The sequence below is a fragment of the Ambystoma mexicanum genome, chromosome 3p (genome assembly GCF_040938575.1).
Source record: "Ambystoma mexicanum isolate Mex_15411 chromosome 3p, UKY_AmexF1_1, whole genome shotgun sequence".
In the NCBI taxonomy this organism is placed as follows: domain Eukaryota; kingdom Metazoa; phylum Chordata; class Amphibia; order Caudata; family Ambystomatidae; genus Ambystoma; species Ambystoma mexicanum.
In genome coordinates this window covers 830,312,274-830,326,796 of record NC_090925.1, presented here as the reverse complement: position 1 = coordinate 830,326,796, position 14,523 = coordinate 830,312,274, and the positions used below count along the sequence as shown (strand labels likewise).

General features: G+C 47.4%; 1 protein-coding gene across 2 annotated transcripts in view; it reads right to left on the bottom strand.

Moving 5' to 3' along the window:
- Positions 1-14,523, bottom strand: part of PRSS53 (serine protease 53) — a 552,473-nt gene that overhangs the window by 18,181 nt on the left and 519,769 nt on the right. For both annotated transcript variants that reach the window (XM_069651910.1, XM_069651909.1), the window contains exon 13: positions 5,580-5,740. In XM_069651910.1, coding sequence (XP_069508011.1) covers positions 5,580-5,740 — 161 coding nt within the window. The remainder of the gene's footprint in view (positions 1-5,579; positions 5,741-14,523) is intronic.

Sequence of the window (14,523 nt, the reverse complement as noted above, 5' to 3'; positions counted from 1 at the left end):
TTGCTCTTTTAAGGGCTCTTTAGCTGCTACAAGCACATAAATGCCAGAGCGACTTTGTAGATAATAAGCCCCCTTTTGGCAGCCCAAATGAAGCAGCGTAGGTAGAAATCTTACCCGGATCTTATGGCATACCATGGGCATTTGATGAACAGCAAGTACAGCTGCTGTCAGACCCGGACTGAGTAGGTGAGGGTGGTCTGCTCAGTGGCGTGCTGTGCGCAAGCACGAGATTCAAGATGGCAGCCAAGTCTGAAGTCATCTCGTTCTGTTTTGCTATGCCCCACAGCAGAGACATATTACCGGCAGATTAAGAAACCGCTGACAAAATCTAACGGCCATCATAAGTATTGTCTTTCAGGCACCCACACCAACCACAGGGGTCTGCTAGAGCCATATGATACTTTTGAAATGGCAAAAACTGAATCATTTTAGCACAAACAAATCTGTGAACAACAAGCCTTATATTATGCTACTTATTTTTTCAGATTTTTTATATATTAGATGCATTATAAGGTCAAGAGTCTTCCCAGTATGCTAATTTAGCCCAATGCTAGTAAATTTTCCCATCCGACACTAATACATGAGATGTGGTAAATACCCATATCTGTGAGCAACTTTTAGTGATGTAAAGATATTTCTAGCCTGGGACATTAAATCAGTAAGTAAAGGGCTCTCTCTTTTCCTCTATACACCTTTTACTTTCAGCAAAATAAATGTTTCCCTTAACTTTTTGATACTTGGTCATTGATTTACTGATTTATATAAAACAAAAACACATCGAAAACCCACTACACTGCATCCGTCTATGAACTGAAGCCACCCTGATTAGTGTACGCTTCCTCAGCACCCTGGGTGGGGGAGGTAGCCAATCGTCAGGCCGAGTACGATAGTTAATTTCACATCCTTACTGTTCATGGCCTGTAAGAATGTCATTGTATTTTCCCTTGTTACCTCCCTTGCCTTGAGGCGCTTTGAAACACATTGTGTATAGGCGCTATATAAATAAACTATCATATCAATCAGAGAGCTCAGATCAGGGGATGTATCCTCTGATTTAACCTGCGTTCTGAGCTCCCCCACAGCTGTGCAACACTTTCCCTGTGCCTATACTGTATCCCCCGCCCTCCCCATAAAGCCTTTACCACCGGGGAGTAACCCCATGTGGGTGCTAAAGGTTAATTAAAAAAAATAAAAAATAAAATAAACTTACCTTCCGTCAGTCCTGCTAACCGCATCTGGAACAGGAGTCCGTTTTCAGTGTTGATTCACTGGAAACTGACTGGTTCCCGATGCAGTGTCACAGGACTAAAAAAAGGTATGTTTCTTTATTTTTAACTTCACCTTTAGCACCCGTGTGTGGTTACATACAGGTGCTAATGGCGTTATAGCCCTCGGTAGTGCACCGACTGCTCCCGGAACAGCAATGCCACCCGCGTTATGGGACCGTCGCTTGGTCCGGGCCCTTAACTTGGGTGGCGGGCCATTACCATCGGGGTCAGCCCACCGCCTATATCGCCACATTAATATACAGGCATAGAACCATTTTACCTGTAATATTTTATAGAGTGTTATAGTCCCAACCAATTAAATGCGGACCAAACATGCATGTTAATTGTTGAAATTGTAACTATGCCAATTGTGGAATGTTTTGACCTTTTTCTTTTTTTTTCTTTTTTGTTCAATAAGACTTGCATAACTGGATGTTTTCTGGGATCGATGTCTGAAATCTGGGAACAAGAGGCCCACTTTGCATATTCCCGGCCAAGATGGCTGCACCCACAAAGTCGGTCTCCAGCTCCCTTACAGGGGGATTACCCCCACATACACCCTCCACTGTGTTGCCTCTTCCCCCAGTTGCCCCATGTGAGAAACCTGAGGATATTCTCACTTCTGCTGCCTTGGGATCTTCTACACAGGTTGCCAGGGAAAGGCCATCACTCTTGGATCCCGACCCTGGGGGTGGAGAAGCAAGGGAGGATCACCTGGGTGAAGGATCTTTGGGGATTAGGAGGGAAACTGATTTGATTGATTTTGAAATTTATATGGCGCATATCCCCAGGGAACCAAGTGGCAAGCCACATCTAGGCGCAGATTTGATTAAAGTTAGAGAGAACTTTTACAAGGGCATGATTCATGTTTCAGATTACTCAAAAAGATGTGTTTTAAGCTGTTTCCTAAACAGAGCCAGTGATTCTATTTTCCTCAAATAGAGTGGCAGCTCATTCCAGACTCGAGGCCCAACTATTGAGAATCTTCTGTCACCCCTAGTATATTTTGAAGACGGAACCACCAAAAGGTATTGACTCAGTGACTGTAAAGATGTTGGAGGATTATAGCTTTTGATTTTTTCCCGCTATATATTCTGCTGCCAACCCCCGCAAGCACTTAAAAACCAGGCATAGTAATTTAAACCTGATGCGTTGATGGATTGGCAACCAGTGAAGCTACCTGCGGAGTTCTGAAATTGATCCTTTCCAGGGAAGTGAAAAGATGAATCAAACTGCCTAGTTTTGAGCCACTGCGATGCGTTGCAGCTGGTATTTTGGGCAACCCACCAGGAGCCCATTGCAATAATCCAGCCTCACATTGACCAAAGTACCAATCACAGTGGATCTGTCCCCTTCTGAAATAAGAGGAAGGAGAGGTTTTTGTGTTTTTAGTTGAAAATAGACTGATTTTATTATCTTATTTATATGCAGCTTCAGACCCATATTCATTTGTAGATGCAACCCAAATTTTTGAACTGAGCCTGAATACTTACATGCAACTTCAAAAAGAAACGGACAAGGGGTCATAGGAAGAAAGGCTTTCCATTTTTGCTTTGATCCAAATACAATAATTTCAGACTTGTTAGGATCTAGTTGTAACTTGTTTTCAAGCATCTCATGCGGGACATAGTCTTCCCCATTCCCCTTCCAGGAAGAACCCTCCATTCCAAAGACAGTAATGGGGTATTCCTACATATGTCCCCTTGACCAAGAAAAGGGCATGAGATACAATCAGTCTAGACGTACCAGAAAACGAGCAAAAGGGGTTAAATATAAGATAGGCGAGACATGGTATCCCCTTTTCCTAATAACAACCTACCTAATCTTTCTCCAAACTTTATTTGTTATTGTAATCCAGCATCCCATATTTTGTCTCAGTCATGCCGTTTTAGTACTGGGACGAGGAAGAGAGCCTCAGAAGAATACCACTACAAGGGCCAGGCATGTCTCACTAATAGGCCTAACTATAGTCAGGCAATTGAAAGAGAAAACTCAAACCCGCAGCTCATTCACAAATCCCAGATGTATAAAAGGTGGGAAAACCAAAAGAGCATGTGGAGGGAGAGAAAGGTGAGACACTGCCGGGAGCTGTTGGATGCAGAGCTGCTGTGTGCCAAGGATCGGAATACCAGGAACTGCAGAAGCTGGCGGTCTGAACTGAGATGGCGTGAGAACAGGAGTTCTCGGGTGCAACTGCAAGGGAAGGCGCCATACTGAAGGGCCAGCCTTCTAATGAAGAGGCAGAGTGCTTGTTCTCCCGTTGTGCTGTAAGAGTGCAGGAGTGTCTCGGGACCAGAGGAGGGAAACCTGGAGGCAATCAAGTTGAAGCGAATCCAGCACGATATGCGGGGAGCCTGCAGAGGAAGCTGATGAGTTTCAGAGATCAGGAAACCTGGTGTGAAACTGACCGCGAGCGCTGTGAATGAACCAGTGATTGTGAACGAGCGGTTGCGTGGGTCTGAAAGGAGCGGAACACATTCTCTAAAGTCTGTCTGAAACTGTTAATTGAATTAACGATCACGTAAAGTGTTAACGAAAGAGAAGGAGCAGTTCTGGAAGGTTCCAATCTGCGAAATAGACATGTCAATGGTGTAAACAAGAAGAAATCTTTATCGCTCAACTTTGTAAAACATATAAACATATTTAAACATTGAACTGAATCAAAATAACGCAGATGGTCTTTTCAAAATAATGGATTAAATTCAAATCAACTAATGGAAGGAAAAAAACAAACTATGAACTATCTTGAGGAAGGGAACCCCAGTGCTTCTGTTGTGAACTATTCTGAACACAGGGAAGAAAACCACAGTACTTCTGTTATGAACTGCCTTAAACTTGGGTAAGGGAACACCAGGTTCTGATCCAAACGATTTCCCTTTTAGTCTATGGAGGATCATTTTTGAGACTTTGTTATGAAACTATTTCACACTTGGGAAAGGGGGTTGAAAAGTAGCTGCGAGTTGGAAGAGGCTCAGAAGGTTAAACACTGCTTTCTTTTGGTTGCTGATATCCCTACACATTGTATAGAGTTAGTTGTGAGGGCAAGTATAGGTTTTGAACATAGACAGATTCTTTTGTTGAACTCCTTGACTCAGACGTTCCATAGTTTTCTTTAAGTAGGAAAATGTCATCCTAGCATAGGGCAAGTTAGGCCTTAAACCATCCTGACATTTAAGTTCTAATAAAGGTGTTTGAGTTGACATTTTAATCTGTTGTTTGTGCCCTTCTTCATGATGCCTTCACACCCTGCTTACCTGCTGCAGGCTCTTGCTGCATTCCTCATCGATTTGCGAACCACAGACGAAGCCTGGCACACAGCAGGTCACGCTTCTGTATGCAACCTTTTGTACCTCTGGCTTCTGTCTCTGCGGCCTACAGACCACAAATGGTCTTCTGCAATAATTTTATCTGAAAAACTGAACGTTTTTTATTCTTTTTGCATAAAGCCATGGGAAAGAAATACACCACCTGCCGTTTTAATGACTTGTAACGTGTTAAAGATAAGCCAAATCTGCATTTTGCAAGGCAGGGGTGCACAACTCTGGACCGCGAAGGTCCCAAATGGGTCTGTGTTTTCAGTTTTTACAAGATTAATTTTTATAGGATAAATTTGCATCTAGTAGTTCCAAATAGGGCATAATTTACATACTGGGTGGTCATTTTGAAAGCCTTATATTTTTTTAGGCTCAAGGGCCAGAGTTGTGCAGCACTGCTGCAGCTGCTGCAAATGTCATGGCACCTTTTTCCGTGGCTATTTACTAATGCTTTTTACTGTGATACTAATACACAAGCAGGCTTCCATCTGTACATTTTTCCTATTTACTGTTTTGATATATAGAAATGCATATAGACAAAATTTGAATATGTAAATGTAATCGAGAACTTTTTCTGCTCACATGACTAACCTTTCGTTTATGAATAATGCCCAGTGCTGCAGGAATTAGTTCCCCTACAACAATATGGAAAACTACACTGCCCCTCAGCGATCTGTGAAGTCACCCATGTTTGAGCTCTCATGCACTAACCTTTTGCAAACCATTGAGTATCTCTGCCTGATTAATAAGACTAAGCCTGACCTGGATTCATTGCTGGTCATGCCTGTGACACTTTCCCTCTCATTGGTTCTCTTTGTGCTTAATATAAATACATGACTCATATTCCAAAAAGTAACCTGTTTTGCGTTTTCCCTCTTTTTACATGTTTTCCTATTGGTCCACTGGCTGCTTCCATTTCTATTGCTCTCACCATCCCTTCCCTGCCATCTGTCACCGCCCCCTTCTCTTTGCTATTGCTTTGCTCAAAAGTACTTACGAGGCAGGCGGAGCCCTCTCCTTGTTGGTTACCAGCACAGATCATGCGCTTTGCTGTCTCGTTGTTGGGGCTGTCGTCTTCCTCAAAATGGCAGCTGCATTGGTTGGCATCTAAGACGGTAATGTTCAATTGCTTCATGGCGTCGGAGTCTGGAAAACTTCCTGAAACAAGAAATGTAAATCGCCCACTTGAACACAAGGTAATACAGATACTAAACAAAAGTAGCAGATCAGAGGTAAATGTGTTTATTAGAAAACTCAGAACATTAATGACATTCTGGTGACTCTGAAAGGCAGCTCTGCCTGGTGCTGACCATCTCGTTCATACTAGCAGGGCTATATAGATTTGGAGGTAGGATGGGGTAGGACACCACTTTAATGTTGCTCAGTTGTCGGATTTAAAGGATGCAGTCGGGTCTGAAGGCACAAGTTCGGATAAGAACTGTCATGACTTTGCTTCCTGTCTGGCCTCGTTCCTGTGAGCTGTTACTTACAGCTCTGTGGTAAGATATGAGACCAACATCAAAGAGAAATTAACGGTAAATGTGTCATGGGGGAAAGTCTCTCTTTGGTAACCCTTTCAAATGCAAAATTCCAATTCCTTAGGGAAAGTGCTAACTTAACTGTGATTGGCCATATGCATTTTAAAACCAAGTTTCCACAGCAGCCCATGGTGGATGATTGTTTAATGTGTGAAAGAAGAGGTCAACTGAATACCTTTAAAAATGTATAAAGCTTCTGTTGTATAATAAAGTGCAGTGGCCAGAGAATTCACTGATGGCACTTCTTTATTCTCTTAACATCATCAGCCTTCTTTATGTAATAATAACACTGCACATAACTGTGGGCAACAGGCCCTGCAAAACTGCCCTCTGCAATATTAGTCTTTGGGCCCAATGATGGATGGTAGTCAGTCAATAGAGAAGCACACGGGAGCTGGTGCTGCTCCGTGCCCTCTGCTCCAGCTTGTGGGCTTTGCGCGCGGGAGCTGCAGCTTCCGCCTGCACTCACGAGATCTCGCGAGACTGGAAGTCTCGTGATATCTCTACACACCTCCCTTTGATAATGCAGAACAAATTACTGCATGACATAGTCATTGTATCTCACTGGTTTTCTGTGTTCCCTTCTCGGCCGGTCATCCCTCTCGCTGTTGGCGTCCAGCTTTTGATCAGTTTCCTGAACGACCATGGGTGCGTCTTCTTCAACTTCTTCCTCCTCGACCTCTCTTCTGCCTGTCTCCGGCTCTTGTTCTCTCACAGTCTCTCTGTCTGGTCCCTCATAGGTTTTAGGTCCTTCATGGGTCTTTTCTCCCTCATGACTCTTTTCGAACATGGCTACTCTCTCCATGTTCAATGTGCGGCCACCCTCGGTGCGGACATGGTTGGTTCCTCTGCGAATCACTTTTATGGGCCTGCTGAACCTTGAATCTGTCATTTGGTCTTTGGTCAGTAAACGTACTTTGATCCAATCTCCTTCTTTTACGTCCCAACCTTGTTTTGTCCTTCTTCTGTCACTCCACCTTTTCATGCCTGCTTTGCTGTTCTCTATTCCGCATACTACTTCCGACATGTCTACTTCGTCGTCTTCTCTTACTCTGGCCAACCACGGTGGCACTAGTGTGGACGCCGCTCTCCTCCCTCTCAACATGCGAAATGGGGAGATTTGGGTAATGCCGTTGGCCGTTAGTCTGTGAGCTGCGATGGCCTCTTTGGCTGTCTTGAGGGGATCCATCCCTGAGGCGGTCGCAAATTGGATGGCTCCTTTAATGAATCTGTTTGCTCTCTCCACAAGTCCATTTGCTTGTGGATGATACAACGCTGCTTTCCTCTGACAAATTGTCATGCCTGCGCCATGGGCGCATACATTGGCAATCAATATGGACAAATTGTTATTCATTTATCTACAGAAAACTCCTGGATCAACCGCTATTCACTATTTGGACTTTATTTCCCATTTGCAAGACTTTGGTGCCTTTTTATTTTTCCCAGAAAACTACACTTACCATAATGCACTTGGCTATAACCATCCATTCCTGGCTATTCCTATTTTTTTTCATCAGAACTACAATCCCCAGAAGCCCTAGGGATTTGCTCTGCTTCCACCAGCTCAGGAACAGAGAGGGAGGTGGCCGATTGTCTGCAGGTGTGCTGAGCCAGGTGCATCCAATTAGCCTGCCTCTGTGCTGGGCTGGGCAGTATAAAGGCTGCTGCCTGGGAGAGCTCAGTCTCTTGCATTGAGAGTCCTTCCGGCACCTTATTGCTTCGAGCTACAAACTTTATATGCTGTTTCCTGATTTCACCTGCTCTTTGTTCCAGTGCCCTGGTGGGCTCCTGCCTTGCAGTCTGCTACACCCTGCTGCCTACAGCCCTAGCCTTTTGGGCTCCCTGCCTCAGCCCTGCTCCTCTGGGCGTCCTGCCTTGCAGCCTGCTACACCCTGCTGCCTACAGCCCTAGCCTTTTGGGCTCCCTGCCTCAGCCCTGCTCTTCCAGGCTCCTGCCTTGCAGCTGATCACGCTCTGCTGCCTTCCAGCCTCCGCCCTTGCCCTGCCGGGCTCTCCACTTTGCAGCCGATCACGCTCTGCTGCCTTCCAGCCTCTGCCCTTGCCCTGCCGGGCTCTCCACATTGCAGCCGATCACGCTCTGCTGCCTTCCAGCCTCCGCCCTTGCCCCGCCGGGCTCTCCACTTTGCAGCCGATCACGCTCTGCTGCCTTCCAGCCTCCGCCCTTGCCCTGCCGGGCTCTCCACATTGCAGCCGATCACGCTCTGCTGCCTTCCAGCCTCCGCCCTTGCCCTGCCGGGCTCGCCACATTGCAGCCGATCACGCTCTGCTGCCTTCCAGCCTCTGCCCTTGCCCTGCCGGGCTCTCTACATTACAGCTGATCACGCTCTGCTGCCTTCCAGCCTCAGCCCTTGTCCTCTGGGCTCCCTGCTCTGCAACCTGCCTCACTCCGGCTGCCTTCAGCCCTTGTCCTCTGGGCTCCCTGCTCTGCAGCCTGCCTCACTCCGGCTGCCTACAGCCCTTGTCCTCTGGGCTCCCTGCTCTGCAGCCTGCCTCACTCCGGCTGCCTACAGCCCTTGTCCTCTGGGCTTCCTACTTTGCAGCTGATCACGCTCCGCTGCTTACTACCTACCTTTTTCCGCTGGGTTCTCGGCCTAGCAGCCCTCTACAGTCCTCTGCAACCTTCTACGGTCAGCGGCCCTGCCCCTCAGGGCTCACTCCTTGCTGCCCGGTCCTTCTGGGTTCCTTGCCGTGCAGCCTGCTTTACTCTGCTGCCCTAAGCCCTTTCCCTCTGGGCTCTCTACCTTACAGCCCTGCTCCTGTGGGCTTGCTCATTGCTTTCCTGCTCCTCTGAGCTCTCAACCTTGTTCCTTACTGTCCTCTGCTATCCTATCCTGTTACACGACTTTCCCTTCATTTCCTTCTGCTAGTTTGCTATCAACCTCCTTTTCCTGGATTTGTCTGTAAGTATCTTCTCTTGTCCTGTTTGTAGACCCTTTTGTACAGAGCTTGTCTGTTGGTTCCCATCAGTCAACCTCTGCCCCTTCCTTTGTCTCGTTTCTACATTACAGACACCCATAGCTGCTGTTCCAAGCCATGAGAAAACAGCGTGGGCCTCTGTTATAGCAAACTGTGCAGAAGGCTTGAGTATTTCCTAAGGTTCGTGGAATACTCTTTTCCTATATCTGCATACACCCCAAGAGGGAATTCATTCTGTACCTTTTCCTTGCTACTCTTGCCTACTCTTCGTTCTCTTTCCTTTCAGCTGTGTGTGTGCTTCTCTGTCCACTTTATTTAGGCACAACCACCCAAACCCTTTTTGGGTGTCCTGTGCCACTCTTAATAGAGTGCCATCCCTGACAGAATGCAAGAGCCAAAAATGTCTTGTTCCATAGGCAGGAAAGGCACACACAGACCAAGGATGCTTTCCTTTCGGGTTAAGAAACCTTTGCAAAAATCTATGCTTTCCCTAAAGACAGCAAACAAGAACCTTAGTCTAAAGAACAGTCTTGCCTTAGTAAACAAAGATTTACAAGCACGGTACTACACTCACTGGCTTGCTGACCCTTCTTCCATGTATAACTATTATGACATTTGCGACTATGATCCGCAGTCCTTATCGGTTGAAGAGCTACAGCAAGATAATGAATTCTTACAGATCTTGTTAGCCCAAACAGTGAAAGACACTCCTGAGCCTGATAATTTTTCTAACACTGTTACAGCTAAGGATATTGCACGCATTGTGGGGGTCTCTAAACCAGAGTACGCTGTTGCTAGAGTGATATGTTCAAGATCTGATTGGCAAGCTCCCCAGTCTACTGGAAACCCTCATTTGACAGGACACGGTATTATGTATCCTGAGGTTAGTTCACCTAGTCCTAGGTACAAAAGACCAATACTGACCATCGGTGGTCTTAATACTTCCCCAGTATCTACCAACCACAATAACCTTAAGGTCAGTCTTCCCATTGCTACAACAGAATTTTCTGCCACACCAGATTCTGAAGCTTTAGATCAGGCTAATGATACATACCTGCTACAAGAAAAACTCCTACGCCTTAAAAGAAAGACCGAAGATCTCTATGATGACTTTGTTTATTTACATAGTAAAAATTCTATGAAGGGACACAATATTCCAGACCTTTTGACACAATGTCCTACACCCGAAATACTGTCTTTAGAGATCAACATGGTAAGGCCTGGAATTGCCACGCAGAAAAGGATACCGATTTATACCAAGCAGAGGGAAGACCTAAATTTAGCATATGCATCCCTTCTAAAGTCTGACACAGCTCTTTCACTTTCCAACCACAGTAACTCAGGTTCTGGGACTTTAGACCATGATTCCAATCCTGAACAATACCCGGTACCTGCCTGGAATCCAGCCTTTCCATCAGTCAATACCCCAGACCCACCAAGTAATTTGAGCACACCAGACTTTGAAGATCAGCCTTCAGAACGCCTACCCAATCATGACCCCACATCTGTCTTATTACCTGTTCCTGTATCTGCTAGCCCAATCTCTGCTGCTCCTCCTGCTAATACTTCTAAATCTGCTCTGTTGCAGCAGCTCACATCTCTCTTTTCGCAGCAGAAGCACCCACTTCCTCTCTGCCTGCAAGGACAGAACCTGTTGCTAAGTCAGATAACAACTTTTCTTTTGGGACTACAGCTCCGGTTGTTCTTGCTGGCGCCTCTGCAGCACTAAAACTACCAGACTCTACTCTATCAGTCTCAGGTGCGTCCCTGTCCGCTGGTTCTTCTATGGCACCCACTCTCCCAGTTGCTACAGCATCGGAACTATCCACAGCCATTCATGATCTCTCTGCTGCGGTGGCTTCTGAAATTCCTACAAATCATGGAGAACCCGCCACTGTGACTCCTGACGTTTCTGCGGCTAATCTTGACTCTGCCATTGCTGTGTCTGATGCCTTGGGAAACCTTGCTAAAGCAACCAACTCTGCTGTACCTCTGGCTCCACCTTTCACCACCTTACTGTCACCTTTCAAAGCAAGCTTTGCCATGGAACCTGTAACAGACATTCACAGTTCCTCTATTCATGAACACTCTGTTGGGTTTTGTGCTCCAAAGACTTTGTCTTTTCTGATTTCTACCGTAAAGGTTCAGCACATTGATACCGCCTCCACCTTTCAAGACTCCCACATTACAACCTTAAACAGTTTTTTGTGCTTCATGATATGCCTTTTTGGAATAAGACTCTTTCACGGTGTGACAGACCTTCTTCCTGTTGGTCAGTCTTCAGGGAGCCTGGAAAGGGGCCTGTAGAGGGGCATACTGTCATGCCTGCGCCATGGGCGCATACATTGGCAATCAATATGGACAAATTGTTATTCATTTATCTACAGAAAACTCCTGGATCAACCGCTATTCACTATTTGGACTTTATTTCCCATTTGCAAGACTTTGGTGCCTTTTTATTTTTCCCAGAAAACTACACTTACCATAATGCACTTGGCTATAACCATCCATTCCTGGCTATTCCTATTTTTTTTCATCAGAACTACAATCCCCAGAAGCCCTAGGGATTTGCTCTGCTTCCACCAGCTCAGGAACAGAGAGGGAGGTGGCCGATTGTCTGCAGGTGTGATGAGCCAGGTGCATCCAATTAGCCTGTCTCTGTGCTGGGCTGGGCAGTATAAAGGCTGCTGCCTGGGAGAGCTCAGTCTCTTGCATTGAGAGTCCTTCCGGCACCTTATTGCTTCGAGCTACAAACTTTATATGCTGTTTCCTGATTTCACCTGCTCTTTGTTCCAGTGCCCTGGTGGGCTCCTGCCTTGCAGTCTGCTACACCCTGCTGCCTACAGCCCTAGCCTTTTGGGCTCCCTGCCTCAGCCCTGCTCCTCTGGGCGTCCTGCCTTGCAGCCTGCTACACCCTGCTGCCTACAGCCCTAGCCTTTTGGGCTCCCTGCCTCAGCCCTGCTCTTCCAGGCTCCTGCCTTGCAGCTGATCACGCTCTGCTGCCTTCCAGCCTCTGCCCTTGCCCTGCTGGGCTCTCCACATTGCAGCCGATCACGCTCTGCTGCCTTCCAGCCTCCGCCCTTGCCCTGCCGGGCTCTCCACTTTGCAGCCGATCACGCTCTGCTGCCTTCCAGCCTCCGCCCTTGCCCTGCCGGGCTCTCCACATTGCAGCCGATCACGCTCTGCTGCCTTCCAGCCTCCGCCCTTGCCCTGCCGGGCTCGCCACATTGCAGCCGATCACGCTCTGCTGCCTTCCAGCCTCTGCCCTTGCCCTGCCGGGCTCTCTACATTACAGCTGATCACGCTCTGCTGCCTTCCAGCCTCAGCCCTTGTCCTCTGGGCTCCCTGCTCTGCAACCTGCCTCACTCCGGCTGCCTTCAGCCCTTGTCCTCTGGGCTCCCTGCTCTGCAGCCTGCCTCACTCCGGCTGCCTACAGCCCTTGTCCTCTGGGCTCCCTGCTCTGCAGCCTGCCTCACTCCGGCTGCCTACAGCCCTTGTCCTCTGGGCTTCCTACTTTGCATCTGATCACGCTCCGCTGCTTACTACCTACCTTTTTCCGCTGGGTTCTCGGCCTAGCAGCCCTCTACAGTCCTCTGCAACCTTCTACGGTCAGCGGCCCTGCCCCTCAGGGCTCACTCCTTGCTGCCCGGTCCTTCTGGGTTCCTTGCCGTGCAGCCTGCTTTACTCTGCTGCCCTAAGCCCTTTCCCTCTGGGCTCTCTACCTTACAGCCCTGCTCCTCTGGGCTTGCTCATTGCTTTCCTGCTCCTCTGAGCTCTCAACCTTGTTCCTTACTGTCCTCTGCTATCCTATCCTGTTACACGACTTTCCCTTCATTTCCTTCTGCTAGTTTGCTATCAACCTCCTTTTCCTGGATTTGTCTGTAAGTATCTTCTCTTGTCCTGTTTGTAGACCCTTTTGTACAGAGCTTGTCTGTTGGTTCCCATCAGTCAACCTCTGCCCCTTCCCTTGTCTCGTTTCTACATTACAGACACCCATAGCTGCTGTTCCAAGCCATGAGCAAACAGCGTGGGCCTTTGTTATAGCAAACTGTGCAGAAGGCTTGAGTATTTCCTAAGGTTCGTGGAATACTCTTTTCCTATATCTGCATACACCCCAAGAGGGAATTCATTCTGTACCTTTTCCTTGCTACTCTTGCCTACTCTTCGTTCTCTTTCCTTTCAGCTGTGTGTGTGCTTCTCTGTCCACTTTATTTAGGCACAACCACCCAAACCCTTTTTGGGTGTCCTATGCCACTCTTAATAGAGTGCCATCCCTGACACAAATGTTGTGTTTCCGCAGGAACACCTCCATGTCTCTAGTAATTAACTGCATCCCATTGTCTGTCACTAACTCACTGGGGAGTCCTTCCCTCTGAAAGATAGCGGTGAGGACTTCTATCACGGTGGCAGTCGTGATGTTGGGGACAAACTCAGCTTCAACCCACTTCAATAAGTAGCCCACCATCACTATGCCATATCGATGTTCGGGCGTCATCGCCTCCAATGGTCCAATAAAGTCCAGTCCTACTTTTGACCACACTGTTTCGGGGATCTCTGTGGGAATCATGGGAGCTTGTCTGAGCTTTAAGCGTTTATCACTGTTGAGACACTCATGGCATCTCTCAATCATTGTGCGAATCTCCTGATCCATGGAGGGCCACCAATATGCTTCCCTCACTTTTCGTTGCGTCATGGTGTTCCCTAGATGCCCTGCGTGGGCTCTGCACAGAATGGTTTTTCTAATTCCTGTGGGTGGAATTACTTGGTCGGATTTCATGATTATGCCGTCCATCTCTGAAATTTCTTCTGCCACTTTCCAATATGGTCTCATTCCTTCTGGTACTGCCCTTTCATCGAGCCATCCGTTCCTGATCCATTCTCTGATTCTCACCATGGTGGGGTCTTTCCCATCGTCTTCCCTCCAATGTCTTTCGCTCAGATCCAGGTAGTCTGGTGCCTTGAGGTCTATGATAGACGCTAATATGCATTCTTCTTGCAGGAAAGTGGTGGCTTTGTCTTTTCCTTCTGGCAATCTTGACATGCAGTCTGCCTGTGAATTCTTCCACCCTGAGATGTGCTGTATCTCGAAGGTGTATTCTTGCAGCTTGGCTGCTATGCGTGCCAACCTGGGTGTCGACACTTTGGTGCCTCCTGGACTGAGCATATGAATGAGGGGCTTGTGGTCGGTGACCAACTTGAATTTCGTGCCCCATACGTACATCCTGAAGTGTTCCACAGCCCATGCACAGGCCAGCATCTCTTTCTCGACTGTGGAATAATTTTGTTCAGCTGGGGATAGGGCGTTGGAGGCGAATGCCACTACGTGTTCTGTGTCTCCTTTTTTCTGGATGAGAACGGCTCCTAATCCATACACGCTGGAAACCGTGGTGATGACTGTACACCAGTCAGGATTGAACGGTTGTAGGCACGGCGCTTCCACAATGTGTCGTTTGATGCGTTCCACCGC